Here is a 27,305-nt window from a genome sequence, read left to right as displayed (position 1 = left end):
AGTCTTCTCCTCTTTCTGGCTTGTTTGAATATGTCAGCAAAACAAGATATCTTTTGTGTCCTGTTTTTGCTCTTTTGAGAATTTGATGGCAATGCATCTTCTTTCCTTCAATTGTCTGTGGTACTTTCTCAATGGTCAACTCAGTTGGAGGATCACCAGGTTGTTTCTTGAGGTTCCAGAGAAGCAGCTCTCTCTAATGGCAATGCCAAGAGGGACAAAGAGGAACACACAAACCACAGTGACACTTCAGCATAGGCAGCTTGGAGAAAGAAACTTGCTTTTGAACTACAATCATAGCCATGAGGAAAAGTGCAAGGGCAATTGAGACATAGAGGAAATGGTAAAGACTCTGAGCTCATTGGGTTGCTAACAAGCTTCATGGGTCTAATGGTGTACACAAAAACTACTGATAGAGCAGCAGAGTAAGCAATGAGAAGAATCATGGATTTTGAATTGTTTCCATAGACAGCCAAGTAAATTTGAGTAAATATGGCTCCACTAAGCCCAGTAAAACCTTTTAACAGACCAAGCATAACACCTCTGCTAGCTGGGAAATTCTTGACACAAGTGACAAGAGCTCCTGTGTTTGCAAAGTTTTGAGAGTTGGCCCCATGCAAATGTAAGGCACATGTGCCAAACTTTTGGCTTGGGAATTTGTGATCACAGCCAGCCAAATCATGAAGTAGCCTGCAAAATTCATGGCTGAGCCAATTAGGAGCACAAACCAGGTTGGGGTGACTTCACCAATAAGGCCTGAGAGGACACCAACATTTGCACCAAGATCTTTGAAGAACCCTAACAAGTTGAGGTTGTTTGGTCATAGCCAGAGAGGACTTGATCTGCTTGGAGTAGACACCAAAGGGTAAGTAGCACCAGCTCCAGCCATGATGAGAAAGGAGGCAAACACAGAGAACCATCTTCCTCGACCACATGGACTGCAAATGGAAGCAGTTCACTGTTTTCTGCTGCCATTACTGGCTTTGGAACTGCTCATTTTGGCCATGGCTGGTTGTAGTGCTCTTTCTTTGATCAGGCTTGAGTTCAAAGGGAATTAAGTGGGAGTAGCAGAGATCTGAGAGAAGAAAAACTGAGGACAGGTTTGGATTGGTTTTGATTCAGATTTTGGAAGAGATTCATGTTGGATTTAATGAGTAGGAGAAAATACAAGTGCCGCTAAAGGCCAAGGGATCAAGTGGGTGAGTTCAATGGAAGTGTCTTCTTTTAAACAACTTTAAATGCCGTGATTAGTGTGAACCAGTTGGCCTTAAGTATTTGGGTTGACTGCTGCATTGACTTGTAGTCTGAAAAACCAGGTAGGACGTGAGTAGGACCCACTTTTGCAACTCTTTCCGCTATCACGGATCATAAATCTTCATTTAGACGCTCGGATGAGCGCACTTTTCATTTTCGAGTCGTCAGTACAAGCTTTCTTAGAGCATTTACAGTAGGAATGTGTATTTTTTGAGATGTAAAACTACTTTTATATTTTATTCACACCTCTAATGAATGTAAATACATTTTTTGCTTCAATAGAAAATGATGTAAATCTAAGATGTATAATTTTTCTATCTTTTCTAGGTGGGTCATTCTGAAGATGTAAAAATATATGTAAATGTCTTTTATTTTACATTTATTGATGGTGATGTATATTTATATCCCTTTATATCTTCCATTGTGAGACAGAGCGTTCTCAGGTGTGAGGATGTATATTTAACATACATCTCATATACATCGTGTCATTGTGGATACTCTTACAAATTGTCACTTTTTAAATCATGTATACATGCCACCCTTTCTTTTCTTGCTTATGGTTAAAGTGCCTCCTTATATCCATTTCTTTTTCTTTTCTTTTTAGCACAAGTGGTAGTCGAAACAGATAGATGAGGATTTCACACACACAAAGCAGTAGCGATTCAGTTAATAGTAAAAGTGAAAACTTATATACTAAACTCATAGTATGAGTGAATTTCATTAATAAATATAAAAATATACACATGTGAGAGTACGTAATGAGTCTTACCCTATCAAATGCATCTATATCTACAAATACAAAAACTAATTTCTGAAATCTCTGAAACAATTGTCCTTGTGCGAGACAAAAACAAAAAAATTACAGGCGGGCTTGGGGTTTGTGTGAGACAAAAAATAATTATTATTATAGGTAATATTTTTTCACAGAAAGAAGGAAAAGAGAGAGAGAAGAGAGAGAGAGAGAGAGAGAAAAGGAAGAAAAAGAAAGAGACAGAAGATAGAAAGAAAAGAATGAAAAGAGAGAGAGAGAGAGAGGAGAGATGAGAGAAGGAAAAGAAAGAAAAAAAGAGGCTACCAGCCAATTTTCACTGATAGTTGACATAAGCAAAGGTTAAGGATGGCGTCGTGGAGGGTGGTTGGGGCCCAAAGGATATCATAGTAAGCAATCCAATTATGACAAAATTGATATATTTGTAGGCTTGTAGCTTTATCATCAAATCCATGTTCAAGGGCCACATTTCATGCATATGCCTTTTCCCACCACCATAAAAGTCTTTCATTTCTGGGTATAGGAATCTTCTGCAAATAATGAGTGCCCAATGTGATCAAGTTTCCAACCCAACCTTGAGGAACTTGAAATGTGGTATGTAACATTTTACCACTCTGTCTCTTTAGATTTGAATCTTTTACTTATATTTTTATGCTGATATTGTGTTTATTGATGAAACTATTCGCGATTTTACGTCTCCATATAATTATTATTTTTTCATTGAAAACCTTAACTATAAACTCTAAAATAGGTGTGTTCAATACAAGTGCTGCATCAATTTTCTCTCGCGCTGAGGTTGATGCGGATACACTTCAATTAATCCACCAATTCATGCCATTGTCTAGTTGACTTGGAAAAAATATCTCCACTTGAGGGATTTTGAGGATAATTGGCATTACAACACAAGGCCTGGAACATGCTCAAAAAAATTTATGACACTGATGAGGTTCATATGCCATTCACAACAATGGTCCATTGGTAGGACACCTTGCGCATTAGTTCATGCAGCCATGCTCCATCTAAGAAAAATAGATTTTGAATTTTTTGAAGTTGGGAGGTGTCCGGTTCCATAATACATTATTTCGAAAGGGAACAACCAGATGAATAAGACTCTATATAGTGCGTGTTTAGTGTTTTGAAGTCATTTGCAATGTTAAAACTGTGTTTTATATTTTTTAGAGAATTTAGACTTCAAAACACAATTTTAACATTGCAAATAACCTCAAAACACTAAACACGCACTATATATAAACAACTTTTGAATGTCATAATCATTATCATTTAGTTATCAATAAAACTTTGAGAATTTTCTCAACTCTACCGTTTCTAGGGTTTGATGTTGTTTCTTTTCGCCGTGTTTTCTTACATTAGGTCACAAGACCATCAAATCATAGCCAATTCTCGTGACAGACAAAAGAAGAGAAAACCATGAAAAATTGAATCATATCAGGAGTGTTGTGTATTTTTATAACATATCTTACGAATAATTTGTCACGGGTTTTTATCCTTCACCAGCAAAAGGTGTAGGTGCATGCCCTCTTGGTGCACTTCCCTTATTAACTCACTGATAGAGGATTCTCTATTTCTCATATCTCCATATTTGTAAGTAAAAATTGAGAGAGAAGTCACTCACATTTAAAATTTTTATATTACGGCGACTTGAATATAATACATTCCAAATTCTGTCGTAATCATGTTGTTTCTTTCACAGCTTCATCAGCCTACTTTTATCAGTGGGATGGAATGCTATATTTTAAATTACTCTAATTTATTGAGAGGGAGATTAAATTCGGATGTAAAGAAATAGTACATTATCTTGTCAGTACTGAGTCTCTTATTGTATCCGTTTCTTTGGATAAGTGTAAAGACTCAGAGATCGAGGCCCACCATTACCAGTGCCATTATTCCTCCACTTCCAAATCCTCATCTCTCACGTGCAAAACGTGAGAAGCGAACCTGAGCATAGCATGATTCAACCTATATTACAAATTGGGCACTACCACTTAAGTTGTATCATGTTATCTATGGGATTGGGTGTCTGAATGTATAATTGTTGGATGTTGTAGAATAACTCTTTTTGTTTTTGGTACTGTGTGGGCTAGAGGCCCAAAAAGCCAAACAACCAGGCCAAGATATCCCTCAACCTACCAAAGCCTGAACGAATGGCTTCTTTCTTATGTTTTCTTGGTCTTCTAATTTATTTTATTTTTTCAGCCACGTATTCCAATTTTTTATTTTGGTTAGGCCCAGTTGAATTCAGGTCCGACCTAGTTGATTTTTACAAGTTTCTTTCGATCAGCATGCTGTCAGAAGGGATTACAAGTTCAAGAGAGATTTGACAGAATTTGACAGGTGTTCTGGAATTGCTTGGAACTGGAAATTACATGGACAAAATTAACCAATTTAAAATTACAGAGACAAAAATAATAAAAATGACAAACTATAGGTATCTTTTTTTTTTGCCTAGTAATAAAAACCAAGAATAAGCCAAAAAACACATTTAGAGCAACTCAACCCATTTGCCTTTAGAAGCATTTCACAAAGGGCCTAAGGAGGGTTAAGAGGGGAACTCAAATGGAGTTTCTAGCAACAAAGATCTGCCAGGGCAAGGAGTGGGGCGAAGCTATTTATTTACAGGATGGCGTATAGAGGTTGAGAAATCGGCGCGTCAATATAGTGACGTCGGCGCTTCAATTAAATTTTTAACGTTGGCGTGTGCAATGAGTTAACATTAAAAAAATTCAGCCAGCGCCACTACTGAGGCTGCACCAATGCCTCTCTTCCACGTGGTGGCTTTGGGCTTCGATCTCATTTTTTCCAGCAATCAAACGACAGCTAATGTTTTCCAATAAATAAAAGAAAAAAAATTTAAAAAACTACCCAAAAAAAAGTATTTTTTTTTTCTCTATACCTATATTTCCATTTTCAACATTTAAGTAAATGCCTTTGTCTTTTTACTTTCATTTATTTTTATATTACTCAATTTACTTAAGTTTACAATGTAAATAAGGAAGTACCCCCCATTTGGATTCAAATAAAAATACTAAAAATCAAATTCACCAAATCAAAATATGAAAATAGGTTTTAATGCAAAATACGATTTAGGCTAAAAATGATGGCTCATTAAGTCAATATATACTTCATATTAAAAATCCCTTAAAATTAAGTTTTCTTATTTGATGTGTAAGGAATAAAAGCCTTAAAAATTATCTTGAAAATGATTATTCACGAAAAGCAATTTTTCATACTAGCCAATATTGCACTCCGCTAAAAATTCAGGTCCGGTGTCTATAAATACCAACCAATACTCGTCACTTTTAACACCAAATCCTCATACCTTTTTTTTATAAATACCAACCAATACAACTAATAAAATAAAATATTATCCTATATGAATAGTATTGACACGTAGGAACCCAAAAATCTTATCCGAAAATATTATCCAAATTAATTGTTTAAGTAAACAAAGTTGTGAAAAAAAAAAAAAATGAATAGTATTTGCATGCGTGACCTAATTCATTTGAAACACACTTTCTTTGATGTAGGCTATTCACGTGAATAGTAGCTGCCATAAGGCTCTCCTGCCATGACAATGGGCTAGCAGCCCGGTGAAAATGCTCTTAGTCATGGCAGGGGGAGTTAGAGACTATTTCTATTCACGTGAATAATGTTCTTTTACAAATAGTATTTTCTATTTCACCCGTTGCCATGGCAAGGCAATTACTATTCATTTTTATTTTCACAACTTTTTACCTCAATAATTTGGATAATATTTTGGATAAGATTTTACGGTTTCCTACGTGTCAATCTTCATATCTCATAATCGAGATAAAATTTTCAATTTCAATTTGATAAATTTAAAAAAATTATTGGGTATTTATAGAAAAAATTCATTAATTTTGGGGTATTTTTAAAAAAATTCGAATTTTTTCCAGTATTTTATTGCAAAAAAAAATTGGATGTCGTTGCATTAAAGGAAAAATCGGATCGGAGAACCGAGCGGCGCCAAGTGGCAACATAAAAAATCAAATGGAGTGGTCGATGCCAACTGGCGTCGGCCAAGCTGCGTTTTGACCTCGGGCTGGCCAGCCTTGAGTGGCCCGAGTGCGTGGGACCCACTCTAGCCCGTGCTTGGGCTCACAGCGGCTCAATTTTGCAAAAACTCCCCAGCCCGAGACAAGGGGGCCTCGGTGGAACTACTCTTAGTAGCACATGAAGGTTTTTTTTTTTAAACATAATCTTTTTAGTATTATAATAATTTTATCTTCAGTTGTTTTTAGATGTTTTTTAGTATATTAATAATTTTTCTTGTTTTTATACATTTTCTTTGTGAGTTTGTCTCATTATTAATGTATATGTGTGTGTTTAGATTATATCCTTCAATAAAATAAAATAAAGGATAAATGTGGTCTCGTCAATTATTGTTGCTTAAATGCGCCCCACAAAAAATAAAATTCAGTCCGCAGTCGAATACAAACCTAAAACTACAAGATAGACCACATTGCATAACAACGTGTACTGGTGTACTGGAGTCTCTTGTATACTCTAGGCATTTGGTCCTCCTCAGCTTCCCAAACTCGCTACACTAAACCATGGAAACACCTTCTTGGACACCACTCTCTAACTCAACAACAGTACGCACTCTTTTCCATGAAGAGGCACCATGCCCTAGCTCCCATCTCATCTCAACACAATGTTACACCTTTAGTGATTAAAAAAATTCCACTATTCTGAGGACATAACATTACTTTTACTAGTTTGCTCCCTCTCTCTCACACAAAAATTAAATAAATAATTCAGCACATGCTCGCTCTCCCTCTCTCATGCAGACAAACAAACCCCACAAAATTTATACATAGGCAGAGCATGTGCTTCTACAGCTCACACATTGTATATAAGTGATAGGGCCAATGAGCCCAAAGCAATTTCAGAGATGTTCCAATTCAGATTCCTGATTGGCGGCCCTCCATTTCCCTTGTCTGCATGGCTTCCAGCGTCTGGCTCAGCCCCAACATAACCCTAATTTATAAACGAAAATACTTACCTCCTTCTGAAAGTAACAACTCCTATTTTTCTATCAATTATTATTTGATAAGTATGCAGAGATTTTTTTTATTTTTATATCTTGATAATATATTTTTATATATTTGTCAAACTATGATTCGCAAGAAGTATGAATAACTTTATCTAAAGAAGGAATGAAGCAGTGTCTATTTATAAATGGGACCTATATTTTGAGGATTTAATTGTTATATACTCATGTGACAAAGGAATATAATCCCATATAAACAGGGCAAATGAGCCTTTGTTTTTCTGCTTCCCAATTAAACAATATATGAATGGTCTCTGTCGTTGTTCCTCATATGACCTATATATTGAAGTACTGGCCCTAAAACATATGATTGGATTCTGTTTATATCAGAATCAGCGATCAATAAGAACTAAACACGTGGACAACGCGCGTCATCGGCAAGGAAGCTTTCAGCACCCGTACATGCCGATCGCAGAATAAAAACACAAATACCCACTGGGCACATGGCATATCCACAGTGAATATTCACAGTCTCGTGAAATTCTACACAATTTGCACACCTCCCAAGATTTATAAAGGAGCACGATTCCCAAGCGGAGGTAATCAAAACTTACGGCATATAGTATATTGATCTGTCAGTCTAAGTTTACTAAATCCATACTTAGGATCTTACCAAACGTTTGTTATCTTGTAAATCACGCGCTCTACCTGGGCCTAAAGCATACCGAGATGCCCAACATCACTAAATTAAGCGAAAAAGAGCCCGAACCACTTTTTCGCATGAACAATTCAAACACAAAATAAGGACTCCTTCCTTCCCTTTGTATTATGGGGCACATAGGTCCTGCCGCCGCAGGTACCTTAGCATGTGGCTTTGCCTTTGGTGGTCCATGTTCCTTAATTAGCCTATGCTTTTTTCTAGGGAAAAATAATTGAATGGGTCACCATGCTTTGTGGGTCTTATTTCCGGGAACAGTTCACTAATGTTAGACCAAAGAAAAGATATTTGAGTGCGACCGTAACATCACAAATTATCATATAAATGGAAGACAAGTTTATATTTTAGGATATAGTATGAGTGGACTGTTAACCTATATAATGGTGACATTAATTAATTTTTTACTATAGAAAAGGAGTCTAATCAAAGTATTTCACTCCAATTATTGATTAACCAAGGACAACTTATACTTGCCAGTGGGTGTTTACCTCAGTGGTTGCAGTCTTCAATTGCAAACCCCATAACACCAGTTTGAATTCCAGTGTGTGTGAGCCTTTCGCCGTCCCCTTAGATTAGGTACTCGATGTATCTAAAAAAAGGGACAATTTATACCCTTTTTTTTTCTTTGTTGGCCAATACTAGATTGGGGAAATGTTCAAGTTTTCAAAGGTTCCCAAGAGACTTTCTAACCACAACCTACGTCGAGTGTATTGTTTACTACTCACGAGAGACAATTAACATCACATAAATTGGGATAGCCTAATAAAAACCACAATCCCTGTGTCTTTATCCTGACTTTGATTCACAATATAATGGCATTTTCTGATGTAGCTCTCCTAAACCAATGTACTATTAGCACTCTCACTCCAATAATGGAATGTTGCCGTTTACGTCAGGGCAGACAATGAAGGTGACAATTTTTGAGATGCTTGGGACAACCAAGGAATATCTGGAATTTTTTTTTTCTTCTGGCTCTTGAGTTCAATTATTGTTAGTACGTTCAATCTATCGTGCTGATGATAGTCTTAATATTTTTCTTCCTAGAGGCAAGATGAAACTTTCAAACCATTTTTTGTTTGTTCTTATATTTCCCCTCTTTGAGGCATTTTATCAAGCAGTTTGTCATGAATGTGTTGCTAGAGTATTTCAATGAGTGCCATGAATGTTGAGTTGAGAGTTGAGAGGGCTTCATTGGCTCATATGCATCCGCATGGTTGTTTCCACAAATGACTTTGTGGAAAAATAATAATTTAGGCGCTTATTTTTACTCATCGGCACTTGAAACTAAATATTTTATAATAATTATGTACTCACGTAATGAGTCTAAAAGGCTCAAAAAATGACTGTTGAAATCACTAGCCTTGTGGAATTCCTATTTTCATTCTATGCTGGAATGATTAGGAAAATCAATAATTCTCTTAACTTGATTTAGATGTATAAACTCATGGACTCCGGCAAATTTGTCATCCTAAATTACTCCCATAATTCTTTTGATTTTTTTTTCTGGTCACGATAAAAAAAGATGAAAAACACTTTGCACTTTTATCTATTCACAATTTGAAAATGGTCATGATTACATAATTAGACCTAAGATTACCACCACATTAATGACCATATTTAAACTCCAAACAAAGCTTAATCATTTCGCCCATTATGATATGAAACTTATTCTCCAACTACATTGGCATGCTATCTAATTGGTCAAGTATGCAATAAATAATAACTAAGAACTTAAAAGAAAAAGAATGCTACTATTTTCTCACCTATTTTATTTAGAAGAGTATCTCTAACCGATGTGTCAAAAGTGTCACATAGACCTTTGCTAGAAATAACATCTCACATCACTCCAACCTATGTGTCAAAGCTGATGTGGAATGAAGGTTGGAGGTTAAGATGTTATTTTTGACATCCCAAAAGTATGATGTCAAATGAATATTTTCTTTTCTTTTCTTTTCTTTTTAATTAAAAATAAATCAACACTAAAATATAATAAAATAATAATTTAATTTGACATATCAGGTGGAGTGTAAAGTTGTGTAAGATGTCAAATAGCCACATCAGCCATCAAATTTAAATTTGATGTTTGGTATTTGACATCTCCCTTGGAGATGCTCAGCTATAGACAACTCGTGACCTATATTCATATTTGCCATAAACAACCCGTGATCAAAAGGTGTTGGCTACATCTTATACACAGATTACGTGATTATGATAGTTGCGTCGCCATTAACTATCTGTCATTGTGAATGATATCCCGGCCTATAAACGATGGATCCCAACACAGCTAGGCAAACCGCAGCCTTGTCTCCTTTTTCTAGTAGTGAAATTATAGAGGTTTTTCTCATTACCTTTTTTTCTTTTAGTATAACTAGCCTCTTCACACGCACTTCCGTGCTTGTGAGAGGTTTTTTTTTTAAAAAAAAATTTAATTTAATTTATAATTAAAAAAGATAATGGGTAGTTGTGTTCCATAAAAATAGTATCAATTATTTGATTTGATTATAATTTTAATTTTTTTTTAATATGAAAGATTGTGAATTCACCATATTAATCTCATTTAATTAATAATTTTAATTCTTAATATTTGCATTAACTAAGGGCATTTTCTAGTATTTTGAATGTTTCACAATTCTCTACTTTTTACTTTATATATATATATATTAAAAAAATTAAAATTTAAAAAAAAAACTCATTGAACCTTTTTTTTGGGACAAACAAGCAGAAGAAGGTGCATAACGTTAATTTATTACACGAATGGTTCTTGAATTTTTAGACCAAACTTCTCACTAACACGGGATCTTTAACTTGTTTAGCAAGCCTCCACCAAATTATGCACAAAATTTGAGATAATCTTTTATATTTAGCCTTCATTTTCAGCACACCTTTCCATAATTAACAAGGCCAAACACAGCATTCGCTTTCCTCAACCCAACTCAATTAGCTAAGCTAGACAGCTAGACAGCTAGACAGTATGCCAAAAAAGCTCACGAATTATTTTTATTTTTCAAAATTATTTATTTATTTATTTTATTTTTATGGTAGGTATGCCATTAAATTCTACCAAATGTTCCGATGCTTCATCCACACGTATGTGGTATGCCCACTAGCATTTGGATGATAACAACTTATGAAAAGTGCTTGGCAACTCAAACAAGTAATCTAATAATACTAATCCTTAATTATAACACCTAATCCTCTATTATTTTTGCTTTCCCTTGGTTGGAGTTGGACCAAGTCCTCTCTCTCTCTCTCTCTCTATGTCTCTCTGTCTCTGTCTCTCTATTCAAATTTGACATAATCTTAGCATTGAATATTAAGCAGGCTATGATTATATTTGTTGCATTTTCAGTTCGTTTTCATTTACTTTTGTCTTTTTTCGTTTCATTATTATTAGCCTTCTTTTTGTGGTGGACGTAACCAAATTCAATCCACAGCTTGCCGTGCACGAGGTGTTAAATTCGATCATAAAAATTGAATGCTTTTCTGATTTGTCTCACCATTGTTTTGTGGCAAGGAATCAATCAAGCGATGAAATTTTATTAAAGCTGGTGGGTTCATGCGAAATATTTTACGGATTAATAAGAAGAATATTCATGAATGATCCAACATGCGTGATAGGTTTATGAACTAAGGAGGTGCGGTATGATTTGGATAAGTTTCACTTCTTAATCGTGATCAAATTAATAAATCGTTAACAGTGCGATTTTACTATAATGTGAACTAAAACTACGGAGAAATCAAACCAAACCACTATTGACAGTTTAGGCTTGAGCAAAATACTTTTGATTTTATTGAAGGAAAATTTGTTGCAATAATTAAAATGACATAATTATTTAAGTAAGTGATTAAGGTTTATACTAAAAAAAACAATTCATTTGCAATAAGATTACAAGTTTTTTCCACCGGTGTCACAAAGACGACCAAAAAGTTAGTTGGATTTTTGCACATGATAAACCTTGTTGAGCATTGGGCGATGAAGATGGGGAAAATATGTGAAAAATAATTTTGGAATGTGAGATGCGTGGCAAGAAACTTAAAAATAATAAGCGACTAAAAACTTTGGTAGCTGATTCGGGTAACTTTCATCGCCCTTCATAAATTTGCGCCTAAGTTTTTTTTAGGACCAAAAGACTTAGTCTCCGAATATTTAAGGCAACCAAAATTCATTGAAACAACGACTTCATTTCTCTTACTTTTTGTTGTTACTTACGTGTGACCAAATTGATTGGTTCCGGAAAAGAAGAGGGCAATAGATACCCAGGTCCTTCTCACTTTGAAAGATAAGATTAGAGTTTTCAATTATGGTGATGCATGGTGTAAAATCAAAGATCGTTCTAAGCAACAACAAAAAAAAAAGGCTCCTTCTCACCCAATTGTTTTTTTATTTTATTTTTCGCCAAATGACGGAGTTGTTATAGACATCCTTAAAAAGGCTTCAAACACTTTCGAAGAGCAATTTATTTTCAATGTTATAGAGGAGAGGGCATAACCCCTTTTGACACTCGACAAATTCTTTTAGTTTTTGTTTTCTTTGAAATTTTTAAAAAATTCGTCGTCAATTTTAAGAAGTGAATGTTTTTCCATAACTTTTTTGGAATGTCCATGCCGCAATATCTCCCTTAATTTAAGGCTCGGATCATCCAAAAACGAGTGGATAACAATACGTTAATTCATCCAATGATATTTTTGGGATGAAGTTCATCCACAGAGTCATCAATTAAATTATTTATGTCCGCTGGCATGAATTGGTTCATGTTGTTATTACCAAATCCCCATTTAAAATTTCGGTTGAAACCACTAACTTTAAATTTACACGGAAATTTCAATGATTTCGTGGCATTCTCTCATCCTAGGTTTCATAACTAAAGCTTTCCCTGCCCTTTGATCTCCATTTTAATTGCATATCCTCCTCAACTGTATGTATGAGCTTCCAAAGGTACTTTATGAAGTGCCCCATTTTGCCCAAAAAATGTTCCTTTTTCAATGTTGCCACGCTGTGAAGCCTTTTTTGGACGTTAATTTCTTATACCAAATTTGCCCCTTTACCGAACATTCTCTCTGTTTTTTTTAAATTACTTTTTATAAATGAAATAAAATTCTCGACCGATTCCATTACTTTACGCGTCAAATATTAATCAAAATAGTACTTATGATCAACACCCAAATACAAGGAATGAATGATTATACTGATGACCACAACTGAGAGACTGTTGTTATTGATGGTGTTAGATTGATTAAGCAGATGCTTACAGACTGGCTTATCGGATAATACAAAGATAAAATCATCCACTTTAGCATAATGCTTTAAAAAAAAAAAAACAAAAGCTTGAAAGCCACCCAGCACCAAGTGAAAACTGTCAAATTTTGAAGGTACAAAATACCGAGGGCGCTTTCGTCATTTGAGCAGAATTGGCACCCAAAGAAGCATTACATTACAGCAACCCGAGACCATCGCCGAGGTCCATTCTTTCTTCTGCTATCCTTCACCACCATGTGACGCCCTGAAACCCAGTTCTTCCTCTCTGATCTCTGTCTGCAACTGTGCACACCATTTTCATTCTTTATTATTTGATTATTTCTTAATTTCAATTTTTTATTCCATTTTCACATGTAAACAGAGCTCAACCACATCAAAGATTTGAACTTTTTCTCCATTTCTTAATTTTATTTTTTGGTTCAAAAACGAAACGCCAACAAATCCGCATTTCATCCGTCACTGTTCCTTCGTTTCCACTTCATCACCAGACCAAGAACCGAAAGCCCTCCCGCAACCACTGAAAACCCTTTCGTTTTCTCAGAATATTTCACCGAAAGCTTGAATCTTTTCTGGGTTTTTAAATGAGATGTTGGAGCAGAAGAACAGAGCCCCGAAAAACAGAGGGTTCTATGTCAGAATGAAGCTCTTGCCCAGCAAACATGGAAGATCATCAGTACCTCAATTAGAGAAAAAAAACTTCTTTTATAGAAATTGCAAATGGGTTCTCTGGCTCTCCCTCTCCTTCTACTTCTTCAGCTCCTATCTCATCAGTAACCACCCCAATCAGAAGAACAACAAACAACCCACCGCCCTCTCCAAAACCCATTTCTCAAGCTTAGCCTCTCGTGCCCTCTTCGAATCCACCACCAATAACATCACACAGAAACAAGGTCAATAAACCATATTCGTCAATCTTAAAAAATCCCATATTTTTCTTTTCATAATTTTTAGACAAATTTGATGAATTAATTCTGAAGCACATGTATTTTTTCTGTGTTTTTCAGGCTTGCCCTTCAACGACTTGAAGATTTTCGTATACGATTTGCCAGCGAAATACAACACGGATTGGCTAAAAAACGAGAGATGCAGCACCCACTTGTTTGCTTCCGAGGTCGCCATTCACAGGGCGCTTTTGACAAGCGAATATTTGACCGTTGACCCATACGAAGCGGACTTCTTCTTCGTCCCTGTCTACGTCTCCTGCAACTTCAGCACCGTCAATGGCTTCCCGGCAATAGGCCACGCTCGTTCTCTCATAGCCTCCGCCATTAACTTAATATCCACCCAATACCCATTTTGGGATCGGTCCCACGGCTCCGACCACGTCTTCGTCGCTTCCCATGACTTCGGTTCTTGCTTCCACACCATGGTAATTCAATTGGGCGGTGACAGAAAAAAAAAAACGTTTCTTTTTTGTTTTTGTTGTTCTGGATTTATAAAATATTTTTCTTGGTTTTCGTTTTCTCAGGAGGATGTGGCGATATCGGATGGGATACCGGGGTTCTTAAAGAACTCCATCGTGTTACAGACGTTCGGTGTGAAACAGAGACACCCATGTCAAGAGGTTGAGAATGTGGTCATTCCGCCGTACGTTTCGCCGGAAAGTGTATTGAGGACGCTGGAGAAATCTCCGGTAACCGGCCGGCGAGACATCTTCGCTTTCTTCCGGGGCAAGATGGAGGTCCACCCAAAAAACATCAGCGGCCGTTTCTACAGCAAGTAATAATTGTTTAATAATTAAGCAAGTAAATGAAACTAATCAAAATCATAATCATTATGTTTTGTGAATTGACTGATTTGCCCTCGTCTTTTTCAAGGCGGGTGAGGACAATGCTGTGGCGTAAGTACAACGGTGACCGGAGGTTCTTCCTGCAGAGGCATCGGTTCGCCGGTTACCAGTCGGAGATCGTGCGGTCGGTGTTTTGTCTCTGCCCCTTGGGGTGGGCCCCGTGGAGCCCTAGACTGGTTGAATCGGTGGCCCTGGGCTGCGTGCCGGTGATCTTAGCGGACGGTATCCGGTTGCCGTTCGACGACGTCGTTCCGTGGGCGGAGATATCGGTAAACGTAGCGGAGAAAGACGTGGGTAAGCTGGCGGAGATACTCGAACACGTGGCGGCGACCAACTTGAGCGCAATTCAAAAGAACCTGTGGGACCCGCGCGTTCCGCGGGCCCTGATGTTCAACGATCGGGTCCACGAAGGCGACGCCACGTGGCGGGTTATTTCCTCTCTGGCGAACAAGCGGGCCAGGTCGTACAGAAGGTCGAGAGTTTCGAGCCAATAGGACGCCGACCGCGTGGACAAGTGGAATTTGGGAAAGGAGAAATGGTGTGCCAGCCAATGGGCGCGCATCGCATTTGCTGCATTGTATAGTTGACGACAGCTAGATGTTTTTTGGTGGTATGTGCCTGGCGGGTCCCGCATCTCTGAAATGGCGAGTTCTCAGTGGCTGTTTGTACGGTTGGCAGTAAATGTGATCAATACTCTTGTATATGTAAGCTGAAACAAATACTGTAAAGTCAAAAACTTTTCTACAGAAAAAAAGTAGGGAAATCCCATTATATTCCAACTTTACTCTTCTGTTTTTTTTTTCTTTTCCAAATCTCGTGAGATCTGTGTATAGTTTTGAATATTCTATACCCAATAATTTTTATACCAATATTTTCACTTTTTGTTATTTTATAAATATATATATGTATTGGGTTGCACCTTGCAAAGCCAAGGAATAATACATTTCAAAAGGAAATTTATATTATTATTATTATTTTTGGGTTGGGCTTGGGGCATAATAATTCGTGCTTGTGTTGGCCTAGAACGTTGGGAAATCGGGAAAAGAGAAGATGAAGAAACAAGTAAATAATTGTAGGAATAGAAAAGGAGGAGGGGGAAAAAAGGCGGGAATATGAAATGTCAGAGGAAGGGACAGACAGGTTTCATCGAGCCAGCAGGGTGCCAGCCGAGGCGTGTCAGAGGCTTTAAAAGACCCTTATTTTTATACAAACAATTTAAGTGACGGTGTGGGTGTTGTCAGTGGTCACGGATACGGTATCCAAGTAAAGTAAAACCATACAGTGCCATGGGCTCTTATGTCATTTCCAAATCAATCTCAACTCGATCCATGGAAAGATGATAAACAAATGAAAGTAATGATCTTGACCCAAAAAAAAATAAAATGAAAGTAATGATGGACACGGTCCGAATTGAATCGATACGGTCGAATCATTTGGTTCGGTCCGATTTTGATAAAATTCACGGAGGAAATTGAACTAAAAGACCCTCTACAAGGAGCCATAATCCAATTAGGAGCTGTCTTAAAAGTAGAAGTGCACTAGGTTTTTGGCTTTCTTGTACTCCACGTTATCTGACTTTTGGGCCTACAATGAGGGCTGGCCTAATAAATAATTGCAACAACCTTTTTTTGGAGCCAAAATTGAAAGTACATTTCTTAGAATGGCACTTCGCCTAAACTAGAGCAAGAAAAATAGTGCACATGACTTGTAGCTTACGTGGTTAAGAATATTTATTCATGCGTTTGAGGTCCTAAGTTCGATTCCTTATTCTCCTAACATTGCTTGTATAAAGAAAAGGAAGAAAATAGTTTGACATTTTAAAAAGTATTTTATCACATGAATAAATAGATTGTATCTTGAATTTTTTGGTTGTTCAAGAATACAAAGCTTCAATTTTTTAAATTTGAATTATGAGGTGAAGGTGTGTAAAAGAAGAAATTTCAATTTTTTTCTCTTCATTATTTCCTTTTAATGATAAAATGTTCAAAACAATGATTGGATCCTAAATCAACAAAAAGAGAAAAAGACCCACAATAAATTTAATAAGCGCAACAAGACTTATCTTTTAATCTCCGCCTTTTGGAAAAAGGTAATTGTTCCTTGAGCTAGGAAACCCTACTTTTCTCTTCGTACAATCATACTGACTTAGATATCAATGACTCTTTGACTCACACCACACCAATCTGTTCAAAGACTGAGGATCGTCTTCTTTTCTTAGTTTCAAGGTGCAAAGGTCTTTAAGAAGAAGTACAAATTCATTTCCCAAAACAACAATTTTTTTTATAAAAATTTTATCTAGTGGATAGGAGAATTCAAATTTAGTGTCTCTGTTGGGAAGAAAAATACCATACAACAAAAGGTAGCTAGTTTGTCAATCTGTTATGATTTGAAATCATTTTATATATTTTTGCTAAATATCTTCACCCCATTTTGTATCAGACAAAATAATGTGGTTACTGAAGCACATAGGAGTAATCAAACAGCATTTGTCCGGGACGGGACGGACCAGGCGTACCGATCTCCCTGATTTCGATCGAAGTTTAGCAGCTTTAACTGCACATTTCAGCACAAGAGCGCTTACTAGTTCCACCTTCGTTGGGCCTTTGTTGATGCCATGTTGTCGAAGTAGCAACATGGCATTTATATATATATATATATATATATATATATAATTAGACAAAGCTACACATTGACACAGAAACACACGTTTATGTATAAATAAACAAGCTAGACATACTAACAAGTTCATTACATAAGAAAGAGAGAGCTACTTCATTCACATTGACAGCGGATGGCAGGAGATTCATCCAAGTAAACATAAACAAGCTTAGACAGACACATAACTAAGTTCATTACAATTTCAAAATACCAAGAAATCACAGTGAACATCTAAACATAATTAATAATAGTCAACGCGATTGTTGTAGGACTTGGTTCCACTCTTACAAGGAGAAGCAGACTTCTTGAACTTCACTTGGGTCTTGTTAGGGTAAACAGACTTCTTGAACTTCACCTGGGTCTGGTACTCAGTGGTAAACCCTAGCTCCTTGTCCACATACTTGTCAGTGGAGGTGTAGTTTGCCTCCTGCTTGTAGCCCAAGCCACCAGTGCTCTTGTCCACAAACTCCCCAGCCTTGTAGCTCCCAGTAAAGCTGCTTGAACCTCCTCCACCATATGCATCCTTACACGAATATCGATCTTTGATCTGAAGTTCTGCAGACTCGTTGAGCTGTGAAGAAGATGATCCCTTGCTCAAAGGCATCACTTCTAGGTAGCCACAGTAACCATACGCAGGCTTTGAATCAGGCTTCTTCGACATTGTTTGATTTTGTGTGTATTGATAGGAAGTAGGTTGTGAGAAACTGAGATGTGGTTTTGTTGGCCTTCCAATTTGCAGTAAGCTATATGGGAATTTTTCTTTTCTATTATTTTTGGCTAGATATAGGGGTGCCACGTTTCTTTAAACGTTTCTATCCAAATTGTCACATCTCAATATCTTGTACAAGAAAAGCAGAAAAGCTGAAAAGCTGTAAGTGTTGAATCTGCTGAAATGACATAAAATTGTCAAGAGCTTTCAAAAGTCAAATTATTTCACAAAAGAAAATACTGGAACGAGAGAAGTTGATGAACAAGTTACATGGGAATGAGTGAGTTGTGAGCTAAAGCTGAGGTGAGTCAGTTCTTGAAGAATGGACTCAGCAGGGGATGATATGATATGTTGGTGTCAGTGGTCATAATTGTTTTTCTTTTATGGATTTGCGGGAGGCCCAAAATACAAACCAAAGCCCTATAGACTAAATCATATCACTTTGTCAAAGGTCAAGGCCCAAGGTAGCCTATCACATTAACCACTTGATTCTTCATAATTGTAAATTATTCTATCGATCGAAGGGGTCAAAATTTAAAACTTAATTGTAAATTATTTTATTATCTTAACTGAGGGCCAACACTAAAAGGATCAATATATCATAATTGTAAATAATTTTATTATCTTAATTATTTTAAAAACATTTTGTACAATTATCATATATTTTTGTCAGGAATTAAAAGAGTTGTAAAAAGAGTGGAAGGGTCAATACCACTTCAAACATGGGAGAAATACCGCGTCAGTTAGTGATATTTTCATTTAAAATACGACGCGTGTTAGTTTATTAAAATAAATTATTAACTTTTTAACAGCTAGATTTAAAATTCATTATTTCCTTTTTAATAAATTTTAAAAAACCAAAAAACAAAAGATGCCGAAACCCACCACACCACAACCCAGTTCCCTACCTCGCACTGTCTTCCTTTGCCACCGATCTTATGGTTCAAAATGTTCTGTATGGAAATACATTGGATGCTTTATGGGCAATGGTTGTTGTTTATGGAGTAAAGAGATGGAGGGAGGAAGAAAAAGAGAGGGAGGGCGCGACAGTAAGGAGAGGCAACAGATGGGCGGTGGCTTTTTATTTTTCCTATTTTCTCAATTTTATTTTAAAGTTAAAAATAAATTCAACGTCAGTTGTCAATTTTTTTTAATTATTTTAAAAAAAATAATACATGACATATTTTAAATGGAAGTATCACCAACTGACGTGGTGATACAGTACCATTCCATAACTTTGGCTCCTGCATGCTTGCCTAATTATGAAAAATTGTTATGTCACTTTATCATTGTCCTTCAATTTAGTTTGTGCGTCTGATACAATTATCGTATAAGTATCAATAATATAGGGAAAATTTCGGATCCAAGAATTTCGCTCTCTCTTTAATAACATTTGGACAAAATATTGGGATATTATTGATAAAATTAGGATGTGTACATGGAATGGAAAAAGAAAAAAAAAAGCACCACCTTTTGGGATGGAATGAGAACTAGTAGCTAATGTTGTACGCAAAACCAACCCTTCATATTCCCATGTCTTTTGGGATGGAATCGAGTGGCTCAGGAAAAGAATTTAAGACCAATCTTCAAATGATTTTGCTTATGGGCAATGTCAACCAATCTCAGATCCATAAGGGTGGCATGTTAACACATACATACAAAAATATTTTGGGGATTTATCATTTGATGACCACTCTTCACAGTACACATAGAGATGATGAAGACATTGCAAAATTTGAACCTCATAGGAACTTTATGTAGTACTAAATTACTCATGTATCTTACCATGCAATATATAAAGTGTTAAATATTGCAGTAAAACATTATAAATAATTGATTATGGTGTATTTAATCTTCTTTAATTAATTACTCCATATTTTCTACATTCACAGTGTCTGTTAGCTAGTTATATAATCAACTTAAATCAATTAAATCGACCATGCAATGCATTTCCTCCCAATTGTTGGTGATAAAATAATAGATAAATGACTAAATAACATCCTCTAAGGTTTGACTCAAAATTTCCAAGTTTTTTTTACAATTTACGTGGTTTTTATTCAATTTTTACTGATATCGACATTTTCCAGATATTTCCGTATTTTTGAACTATCAATATTTCTAAAACCCCAAATATTTTAGACCTTCATTTTAATAGCTTCATTTGTTTTTTGTTAAGGTCCACATCAACAATGTTCAATAAAATATTTGCTAATTATAGAATTCTAATCACATCTTAAGGGTTCATTGTATCATCATAGGCAAGGGCGGTGGAGGGCTGTAGCCTAGGAAAGCTTTAAAGATAAAAATATTGCGTATATCTATATGGCCCACCAAGTTTGCTGCATTTTACTTTGGTCCAATCCTCCAATCAAATTGACTGAATCATACAATTTCTTAGCAGCCTGGGTTTTGTTTTGTTTTTGTTTTTCCACTCGAAGCATGCAACCTTTTGCTTTTTTATTTTGTTGGTAAAGTCAATAATCGTTTTTTCCCCCAAAATAAAAAGGGAAAGCTTCTTAATATTGTACTCAATAGAAACCCTCACAAGTCTTTCAATCCATAATTACAGACAACAGTAGGTAATTAAAACTCATAGGTGGGAATCTTCTTGTGTTTACAACTAAATATATATGCAAAACTTAATTATTTACATTTTTTCACTTTGCATTCGTCTTATTCGGTTGATGCTAAGAAACAAGAAACTTGAATATGTACACTTTCAATTATATTGTTAAACACATTAATTTTTTTTTGTGTGGGTAAAATAAACACATTAATTTTGATAATGTGTATTTTTTGGTTACATTTAATATGTATTTGCCTTATAAAGTTTATTGAAAATTAGTCAATGGAAAAAAAAAAAAAAATCATTAGAGTTGAAGCTAAAAATTTTAGCTATCCCACCCATCGAAAAATTTCTAGTTCCGCCCTTGATCATAGGTGTTTTGAAACCATGGCTAAACCAGCTTAGAATCATATGGTTGTTGTGTTGATTTTTGGCTGTCAAATTCCATGACCATGATTCTAATAATAATTTAAGTAAAAGTCTGCAAAATGGATTCCCCATCTTTTCCCCAAAAAAACATATAATGAAGAAACATTATAACTCAAGAAATTGAGGCTACAAGAGCCTTGGAGTTGCTACCCAATCTTTGGTAATGCCTATGCATGAATCTACTTTCAAGAACAGCAGAAACTTTACGAAAAGAAAAGAAACCTCTGATCTCCCACATCGACAGGTCGAGAAAATAAACAGTTGGAGAGTTGGTATAAAAAACATCAGCCCAAGGTAGGTAAAAGCATACCTTTCTCGGCCTTTTGGCTAAGATCAAGTGTAGTATCTGTTCTTATCAGTTTAATATCTGGTATGTGGGCCAATGGCCCATTGACTTTATTAAATTAATTTCTTTAGGGGGAGAGCCCACCACAGTTGCTTGCTACTGGGGTTCTCGCGTGTCGCCCAAGCGTTGTACTATTGCATGGGCCTGATGCACCCTATCAAATCTAGTCTGAAATTTTATGGCCCAACACCAATGAGACTTTTCATTGTGACTCTAATTAAGGGGCAGATTGAAAAAGTTGGACGCGCACACACCTAATCAAATTTGAGAAGAACTAAAAGAAAATTCAAACAAGTAAGGGCCTATTTGATATCCTATTTTGATTCAATTTTATAAACTCAAAAACAAATTTTAAGTCTAAAAGCTACAAAAACCCGTTTGATAAGCCCATTTTTAAAAACTCAAACAAAAAAAAAACTAAAAAACATCCTAATTATTAAAAACAAAAAAAAGGTGAGGTTTTGTAGTTTTTTTTCTTCTCTTTCATCTCTCTCTCTCTCTCTCTAGCACAAAAAAATACTTAAAGATGTCTTTTACACAAAAGACATAGTAAATGTGTGTCTAAGAACAAATATATTTGTGCTTATTGAAATTTGGACACGACCTTTGTGTCCAATGCTAATATCAGCTTTCATCTTGTCACCTCATTGTCAATGAGAGTAATTATTATAGTTTAAAAACATGATTAATTGTGCTTTCCATAGGACACAAACAACTTTTTTGTGCCTTCATATTTTATATACTATAAAAATAATAATTTATTCTATTTATCAACTCCTCCTTCTAGGAGAAAAAAAATTGCCTTCCCCCATACTCCTCCTCTATCCTTTACTTCCCCAAGACCATAACTTTATCTCTAGAAACTCAAAATGAGCCTTCTTTATTGTCATCCTCCTTTGATTTTACCGATGTCTCCCTTTTCCCCTGTCTTCCTAATCCTTCTCACCTTCCTCCCCAACCACAACATTCCCACTGTGAAAAGCACTTGGAGCAGCCAAATAAGGGCTCGTTTGAGACTGCTTCTCTAGGAAGCACTTCTACCAAAAGCGATTTTATTATAAAGACGTTGAAATTTTCATAAGCATCGAAGTACTTTTTGGAAAAGCACTTGAGAGTGCTTCCTGAAGAAGCACATTATAGACTTCTAATTATAGACTTATAATCACATCTTAAGGGTTCATTGTATCATCATAGGCAAGGGCGGTGGTGGGCTGTAGCCTAGGAAAGCTTTAAAGATAAAAATATTGCGTATATCTATATGACCCACCAAGTTTGCTGCCTTTTTACTTTGATCCAATCCTCCAATCAAATTGACCAAATCATGCAATTGCTTAGCAGGCTGGGTTTTGTTTGTTTGTTTTTTTTCCCACTCGAAGCATGCAACCTTTTGCTTTTTTTATTTTGATGGTAAAGTCAATAATCATTTTTTCCCCCCAAATAAAAAGGGAAAGCTTCTTAATATTGTACTCAATAAAAACCCTCACAAGTCTTTCAACCCATAATTACAGACAACAGTAGGTAATTAAAACTCATAGGTGGGAATCTTCTTATGTTCACAACTAATATATATGTGAAACTAAATTATTTATATTTTTTCACTTTGCATTCGTCTTATTCGGTTGATGCTAAGAAACAAGAAACTTGAATAGGTATACTTTCAATTATATTGTTAAACACATTTTTGTTGTTGTTGGTGAAATAAACACATTAATTTTGACAATGTGTATTTTTTGGTTACATTTAATATGTATTTATCTTATAAAGTTTATTGAAAATTAGTCAATGGAAAAAATAGAAAAAAATCATTAGAGTTGAAGTTAAAAATTTTAGCTATCCCACCCATCGAAAAATTCCTAGTTCCGCCCTTAATCAACAGTTAAGCCAATGCATTAATCCAAATCCAAATCCAAAGGCCTATGACGCTCTCAACAACCACTATTGCAAATTTCTAACAAGTGTGATCCATCTCAAGGCCCTCCAATAAAGTGATGGCTTATGTGGCAATTTGACATTTTAATTTTTTTTAACTCCGCTCGAAATGCCAAATTTCATATTATTTTATTATAGTTTTAAAAGCAAATGGGGCCCACATAATGCTTAAAGTTAAAAGAGAGTAAATAATAGTGGGGTTTATGACTAAAAAAATATTAAAACAATATTTGACATCAAGCTTTTTGATATGTTATTTTTGACATATCTTTTCCACCCTTCAAATCCATGTAGGATTTGACTACTTGGTTGGAGTAACTTTAACTTTTAATTTTTTCCATTTCATATCTATGTGGCAATTTGACATATAGACAACAATTAATTAACTTGTGTAAATGTTATATCCATAACTTGGAAAACCAAAGTGCAAGGCAGACTCTTCAACACTCAAGTGTTTGTGTACGGTCTCTCTTCGGGTCTTGGCAATAGTCATAGACCAAGTAGTTCCTTTGCACACGTACTCCATGGCTGAGTACTGCTGCTGGCTCAGCCCCATTACGTTGGAGGGTGAGGCCGAGAGCTGCCGACATGAGGTTGTAGTAGGGCAATCGGCTGTGCACCCACCTAGTTTGAAATTGTTGTACCTTCCAATAAATGGTTGGTACATCTAGTCGGCTTTGTATTTTCCATCCTTTGTGGCCCATGTTGATGCATCCCATATGGATCCATATGCCCACATTGGCCTCAATGGAAATGTGGCATCATAAATTATAGGATACTACGGTAATATGACTACGCGGTATATTTTATACTCGTATTATAATATAAGTGAATATTTATTGATACTACTTCCTAAAGGGGGAAAAAAAAACTATGTCATCCACCCATATTATAACAGCGCACAAGATGTACCACGTGAACATAGTACTGTAGTATTATATAATTTCTTCTTTCTTTGATACTTTCTTATGGGCACATCATCCACCAGAAATCTGTAAAATTAATTACATCATATACAATCATATATAAGTCATCATAATGATTGTTAACTCCACAAACATAATTTAAATGTGTATCAACTCAATCTTCATAAAGGAACAAAAGGCATGAAAAAAAGAAAATGAATGATGTTGCATGTATCACATTTATTGATCATACTTATTTTTACGGAAAATCTCTTTATATAATATAAGAGGTCATCTGTGAATCTCACATCTAAAGAGATGTGATCAATAATATGATATTACTTTAGCTATAAAGTAAAAGTTGAAAGTGAGTGTAGAATTTTTGGGCAATTTACTTTGATGTAACAACTCGGAAATTGAAAGATTCCTTAGAGAAGGGGAAACAAAAAACCAGAATCCTAAGGAGCAATTTCCCTTAAAAAATCAGAAATAATTGTGTTTCACACATTCCCCTGCTTAACGATATAGAGTAAGAGACGTAAGACAGTTTGGCTTGATGTTTACCATACCTACAAAATTATAAACACTTGTGACATGTAAAACATTAAGTTGAATGCAAATATGTACAAGAATTGGTGGTACAACAACTATACTCACATGATCTCAGTAGGGTTCCATACTATTAAAATGTTGTAACTTGCAAGCAGTCTCACAGCAAGCCCCAGTAGTCGAAATGCCATAAAAAAAGAGAGTAGATTTTGTCGAATTTTTAATTAAAAAAATTGGCCTAAAAATTAGCCCTAATCATTTATGATTCATAAGTCCATGCCTGCCGAGTTCTCCATCTCTTCTCTCAAGAAGTGCCACAACAAAGTGAGCATCAGCTCCTCAATCTCTCACCAAATGGTGCACGGCTTGCACAATACTGACTGATGCTCTCTCCCTTATATAGACAAATGCAGCAGTGGAGCATGCGAAGGGCTCCAGCTCCCTTCCCACTCTCCCTTGTCTCACTCACGGCAACTTATACATCAGAAAAGCAAAAGTACCACACATTATTGAAGTGCTCAATGAAAAGAATGCCCGAAACCATACGTTAGGCGCCATGATTTGTTGCAAGTCCCCACTTGCCTTTGCCTTTTCCTTTCTCCAAAGTGGTCGCCTAAAGGGAAAAGTAGAAACGATAATTTGGGCCAATATTCCAACATCATATTGGTTAACTTACAAGAACTCATAATAAACTTGGAGAATTGCTGAGACAAATTAAATCTCATTCTCGACATGATTTTGGTACCAATATTAATCTTTTGATACTTCATACGTTGGTAGAAGTTTTCACCACGGATTTCTGACCTTTTGGCCTGATCTTCAGGGCTAAATAGCTCATTGGAATCGAAATTCCCGAGGTAGCTGTACTTTAGAAATTTGGGTCGATGTAGAATGAAACTGCTAAAATTGCAAAATGTTTGAAACTCAAAAACCAACTAACCAACAGACTTTCAAAAGAAAATTGAACAAAAGAATGGTTTGTCTGCTGAAAAATGACAGATATCCTACAGGGGGAGGATTGATCATGAAAAAGAAACACACATCAATATATACTTAAAAAGGTAGACACAATAACAACTTATAAGTTCATCACATAAGAAAGAGAGAGAAATACTTCACACTGACAGATATAGTAGGAGATTACTCCGAGTAAACATGAACAAGCTTAGACACATAAACTTTCAAGACACTTATGAAAATAACTGATACCAAGAAACCCCCCAGTGAGCATGAAAATCTAATAATAGTCAATACGTTTGCTGTAGGACTTGGTTACACTCTTGTAAGGAGAAGCAGACTTCTGGGCCTTCGCTTGAGTCTTGTTAGGACAAGCACAGTTATGGAACGTCACTTGGGTCTTTTTAGGAGTAGGAGAAGCAGACTGTTTCACTTGGGTCTTGTTAGGGTAAACGGACTTCTTGTACTTCACCTGGGTTTGGCACTCAGTGGTAAACCCTAGCTTCTTGTCGACATGTTTGGCAGTGGAGGTGTACTTTGCCTCTTGCTTGTAACCCAAGCCGCCAGTGCTCTTGTCCACAAACTTTCCAGCCTTGCAGCTCCCAGTAAAGCTGCTTGACCCTCCACCATAAGCATGTTTGTATGAATATCGATCTTTGATTTGAACTTGTTGAAACTCATTGGGCTGTGAAGAAGATAATCCCTTGCTCGAAGGCATCACCTGTAGGTAGCCAATAAAAGCAACAGGCTGTGAATCAGGCTTCTTCGGCATGTTTGATTGTGTGCTTTTCGATAGAAGGTGGGTTGTGAAATTGAAATGGGGTTTTGTTGGCCTCTGTTAGTTTAAGAGAGAAGAGGTTTGGAAAATGGTTGATGGTGTTTAGGACAATAATTCAACTTATAATAAGCTAGCTTTCTGGGAATTTTTCTTTTTTATTATTTGTGGCTAGAGATTTGTTTATTTAGGGGTGCCACGTTCATGTTTCGTGTATCATTGATGTACCGATGATCGCTTTATTTCTTGAAACGTCATCTGAATATCTTGCTAGAATCTTTAGGCATCAGATTGAAGTCATGTCGTTCTGTCTTTTGGTGAATGTCATCATGTAGAGGTCCCAAATTTTATGGGCTTGAGCTGGGTCAGGCTGGGCTTTATTTAGGAGAGAGAAAATAACTGACTGAGCTAGGCTTTTACAGAAAAATCAGAACTGAGGTCGGCATCATAGCTGGGTCTGAAAATGCCCACCAGGCAGGGCTTGGCCTATTGGGCGGACCAAAATGGGCCTTCTTCTCTCTCTCTCTCTCTCTCTCTCTCTCTCTCTCTCTCTCTCTCTCTCTCTCTCTCTTTTTTTTTTTACTTCTTGTTGAACATTCACTGTCTAACATTTAATCCTCTAATTTTTAAGTTGCAAACTAACAACAAAACAAATACATAACAAAA

At 36.0% G+C, this 27,305-nt stretch overlaps 4 protein-coding genes, 1 non-coding gene and 1 pseudogene across 5 annotated transcripts in view; 3 read left to right on the top strand and 3 right to left on the bottom strand.

The window, feature by feature from the left end:
- Nucleotides 1-27,305, top strand: part of LOC148921514 (disease resistance protein Roq1-like) — a 100,694-nt gene that overhangs the window by 71,206 nt on the left and 2,183 nt on the right. The gene's annotated exons all lie outside the window — the stretch shown is intronic.
- On the bottom strand, nucleotides 2-1,003 carry LOC148921517 (uncharacterized; annotated as a pseudogene).
- On the top strand, nucleotides 12,955-15,600 carry LOC148921516 (putative glucuronoxylan glucuronosyltransferase IRX7). Its single transcript, XM_089046693.1, has 4 exons — nucleotides 12,955-13,917; nucleotides 14,032-14,396; nucleotides 14,496-14,746; nucleotides 14,845-15,600. Exons 1-4 carry the CDS (start codon nucleotides 13,614-13,616, stop codon nucleotides 15,308-15,310), a joined length of 1,386 nt encoding a protein of 461 aa, XP_088902819.1. The 5' UTR covers nucleotides 12,955-13,613; the 3' UTR covers nucleotides 15,311-15,600.
- Nucleotides 17,506-18,192, bottom strand: LOC103326050 (uncharacterized). The gene has a single exon (XM_008228257.2). It carries the CDS (start codon nucleotides 18,133-18,135, stop codon nucleotides 17,716-17,718), a length of 420 nt encoding a protein of 139 aa, XP_008226479.1. The 5' UTR covers nucleotides 18,136-18,192; the 3' UTR covers nucleotides 17,506-17,715.
- LOC148921515 (U2 spliceosomal RNA) lies at nucleotides 21,485-21,682 on the top strand. The gene has a single exon (XR_016123401.1). It is a non-coding gene; the product is annotated as a U2 spliceosomal RNA (small nuclear RNA).
- LOC107881760 (uncharacterized) lies at nucleotides 25,926-26,816 on the bottom strand. Its single transcript, XM_016796442.2, has one exon. The coding sequence runs from the start codon at nucleotides 26,634-26,636 to the stop codon at nucleotides 26,145-26,147; it is 492 nt and encodes a 163-aa protein (XP_016651928.2). The 5' UTR covers nucleotides 26,637-26,816; the 3' UTR covers nucleotides 25,926-26,144.

Source organism: Prunus mume, linkage group LG1 (assembly GCF_029339155.1).
Source record: "Prunus mume cultivar Tortuosa linkage group LG1, ASM2933915v1, whole genome shotgun sequence".
Classification (NCBI taxonomy): domain Eukaryota; kingdom Viridiplantae; phylum Streptophyta; class Magnoliopsida; order Rosales; family Rosaceae; genus Prunus; species Prunus mume.
This window is presented reverse-complemented; position numbering and strand designations above follow the sequence as displayed.

Coding starts and splice junctions, on each gene's coding strand:
- LOC103326050 (XM_008228257.2), bottom strand. CDS start 18,135: ATGTCGAAGAAGCCTGATTCAAAGCCTGCGTATGGTTACTGTGGCTAC.
- LOC148921516 (XM_089046693.1), top strand. CDS start 13,614: ATGTTGGAGCAGAAGAACAGAGCCCCGAAAAACAGAGGGTTCTATGTC. Junction 13,918..14,031: donor TAACATCACACAGAAACAAG/GTCAATAAACCA, acceptor TGTGTTTTTCAG/GCTTGCCCTTCAACGACTTG. Junction 14,747..14,844: donor AGCGGCCGTTTCTACAGCAA/GTAATAATTGTT, acceptor GTCTTTTTCAAG/GCGGGTGAGGACAATGCTGT.
- LOC107881760 (XM_016796442.2), bottom strand. CDS start 26,636: ATGCCGAAGAAGCCTGATTCACAGCCTGTTGCTTTTATTGGCTACCTA.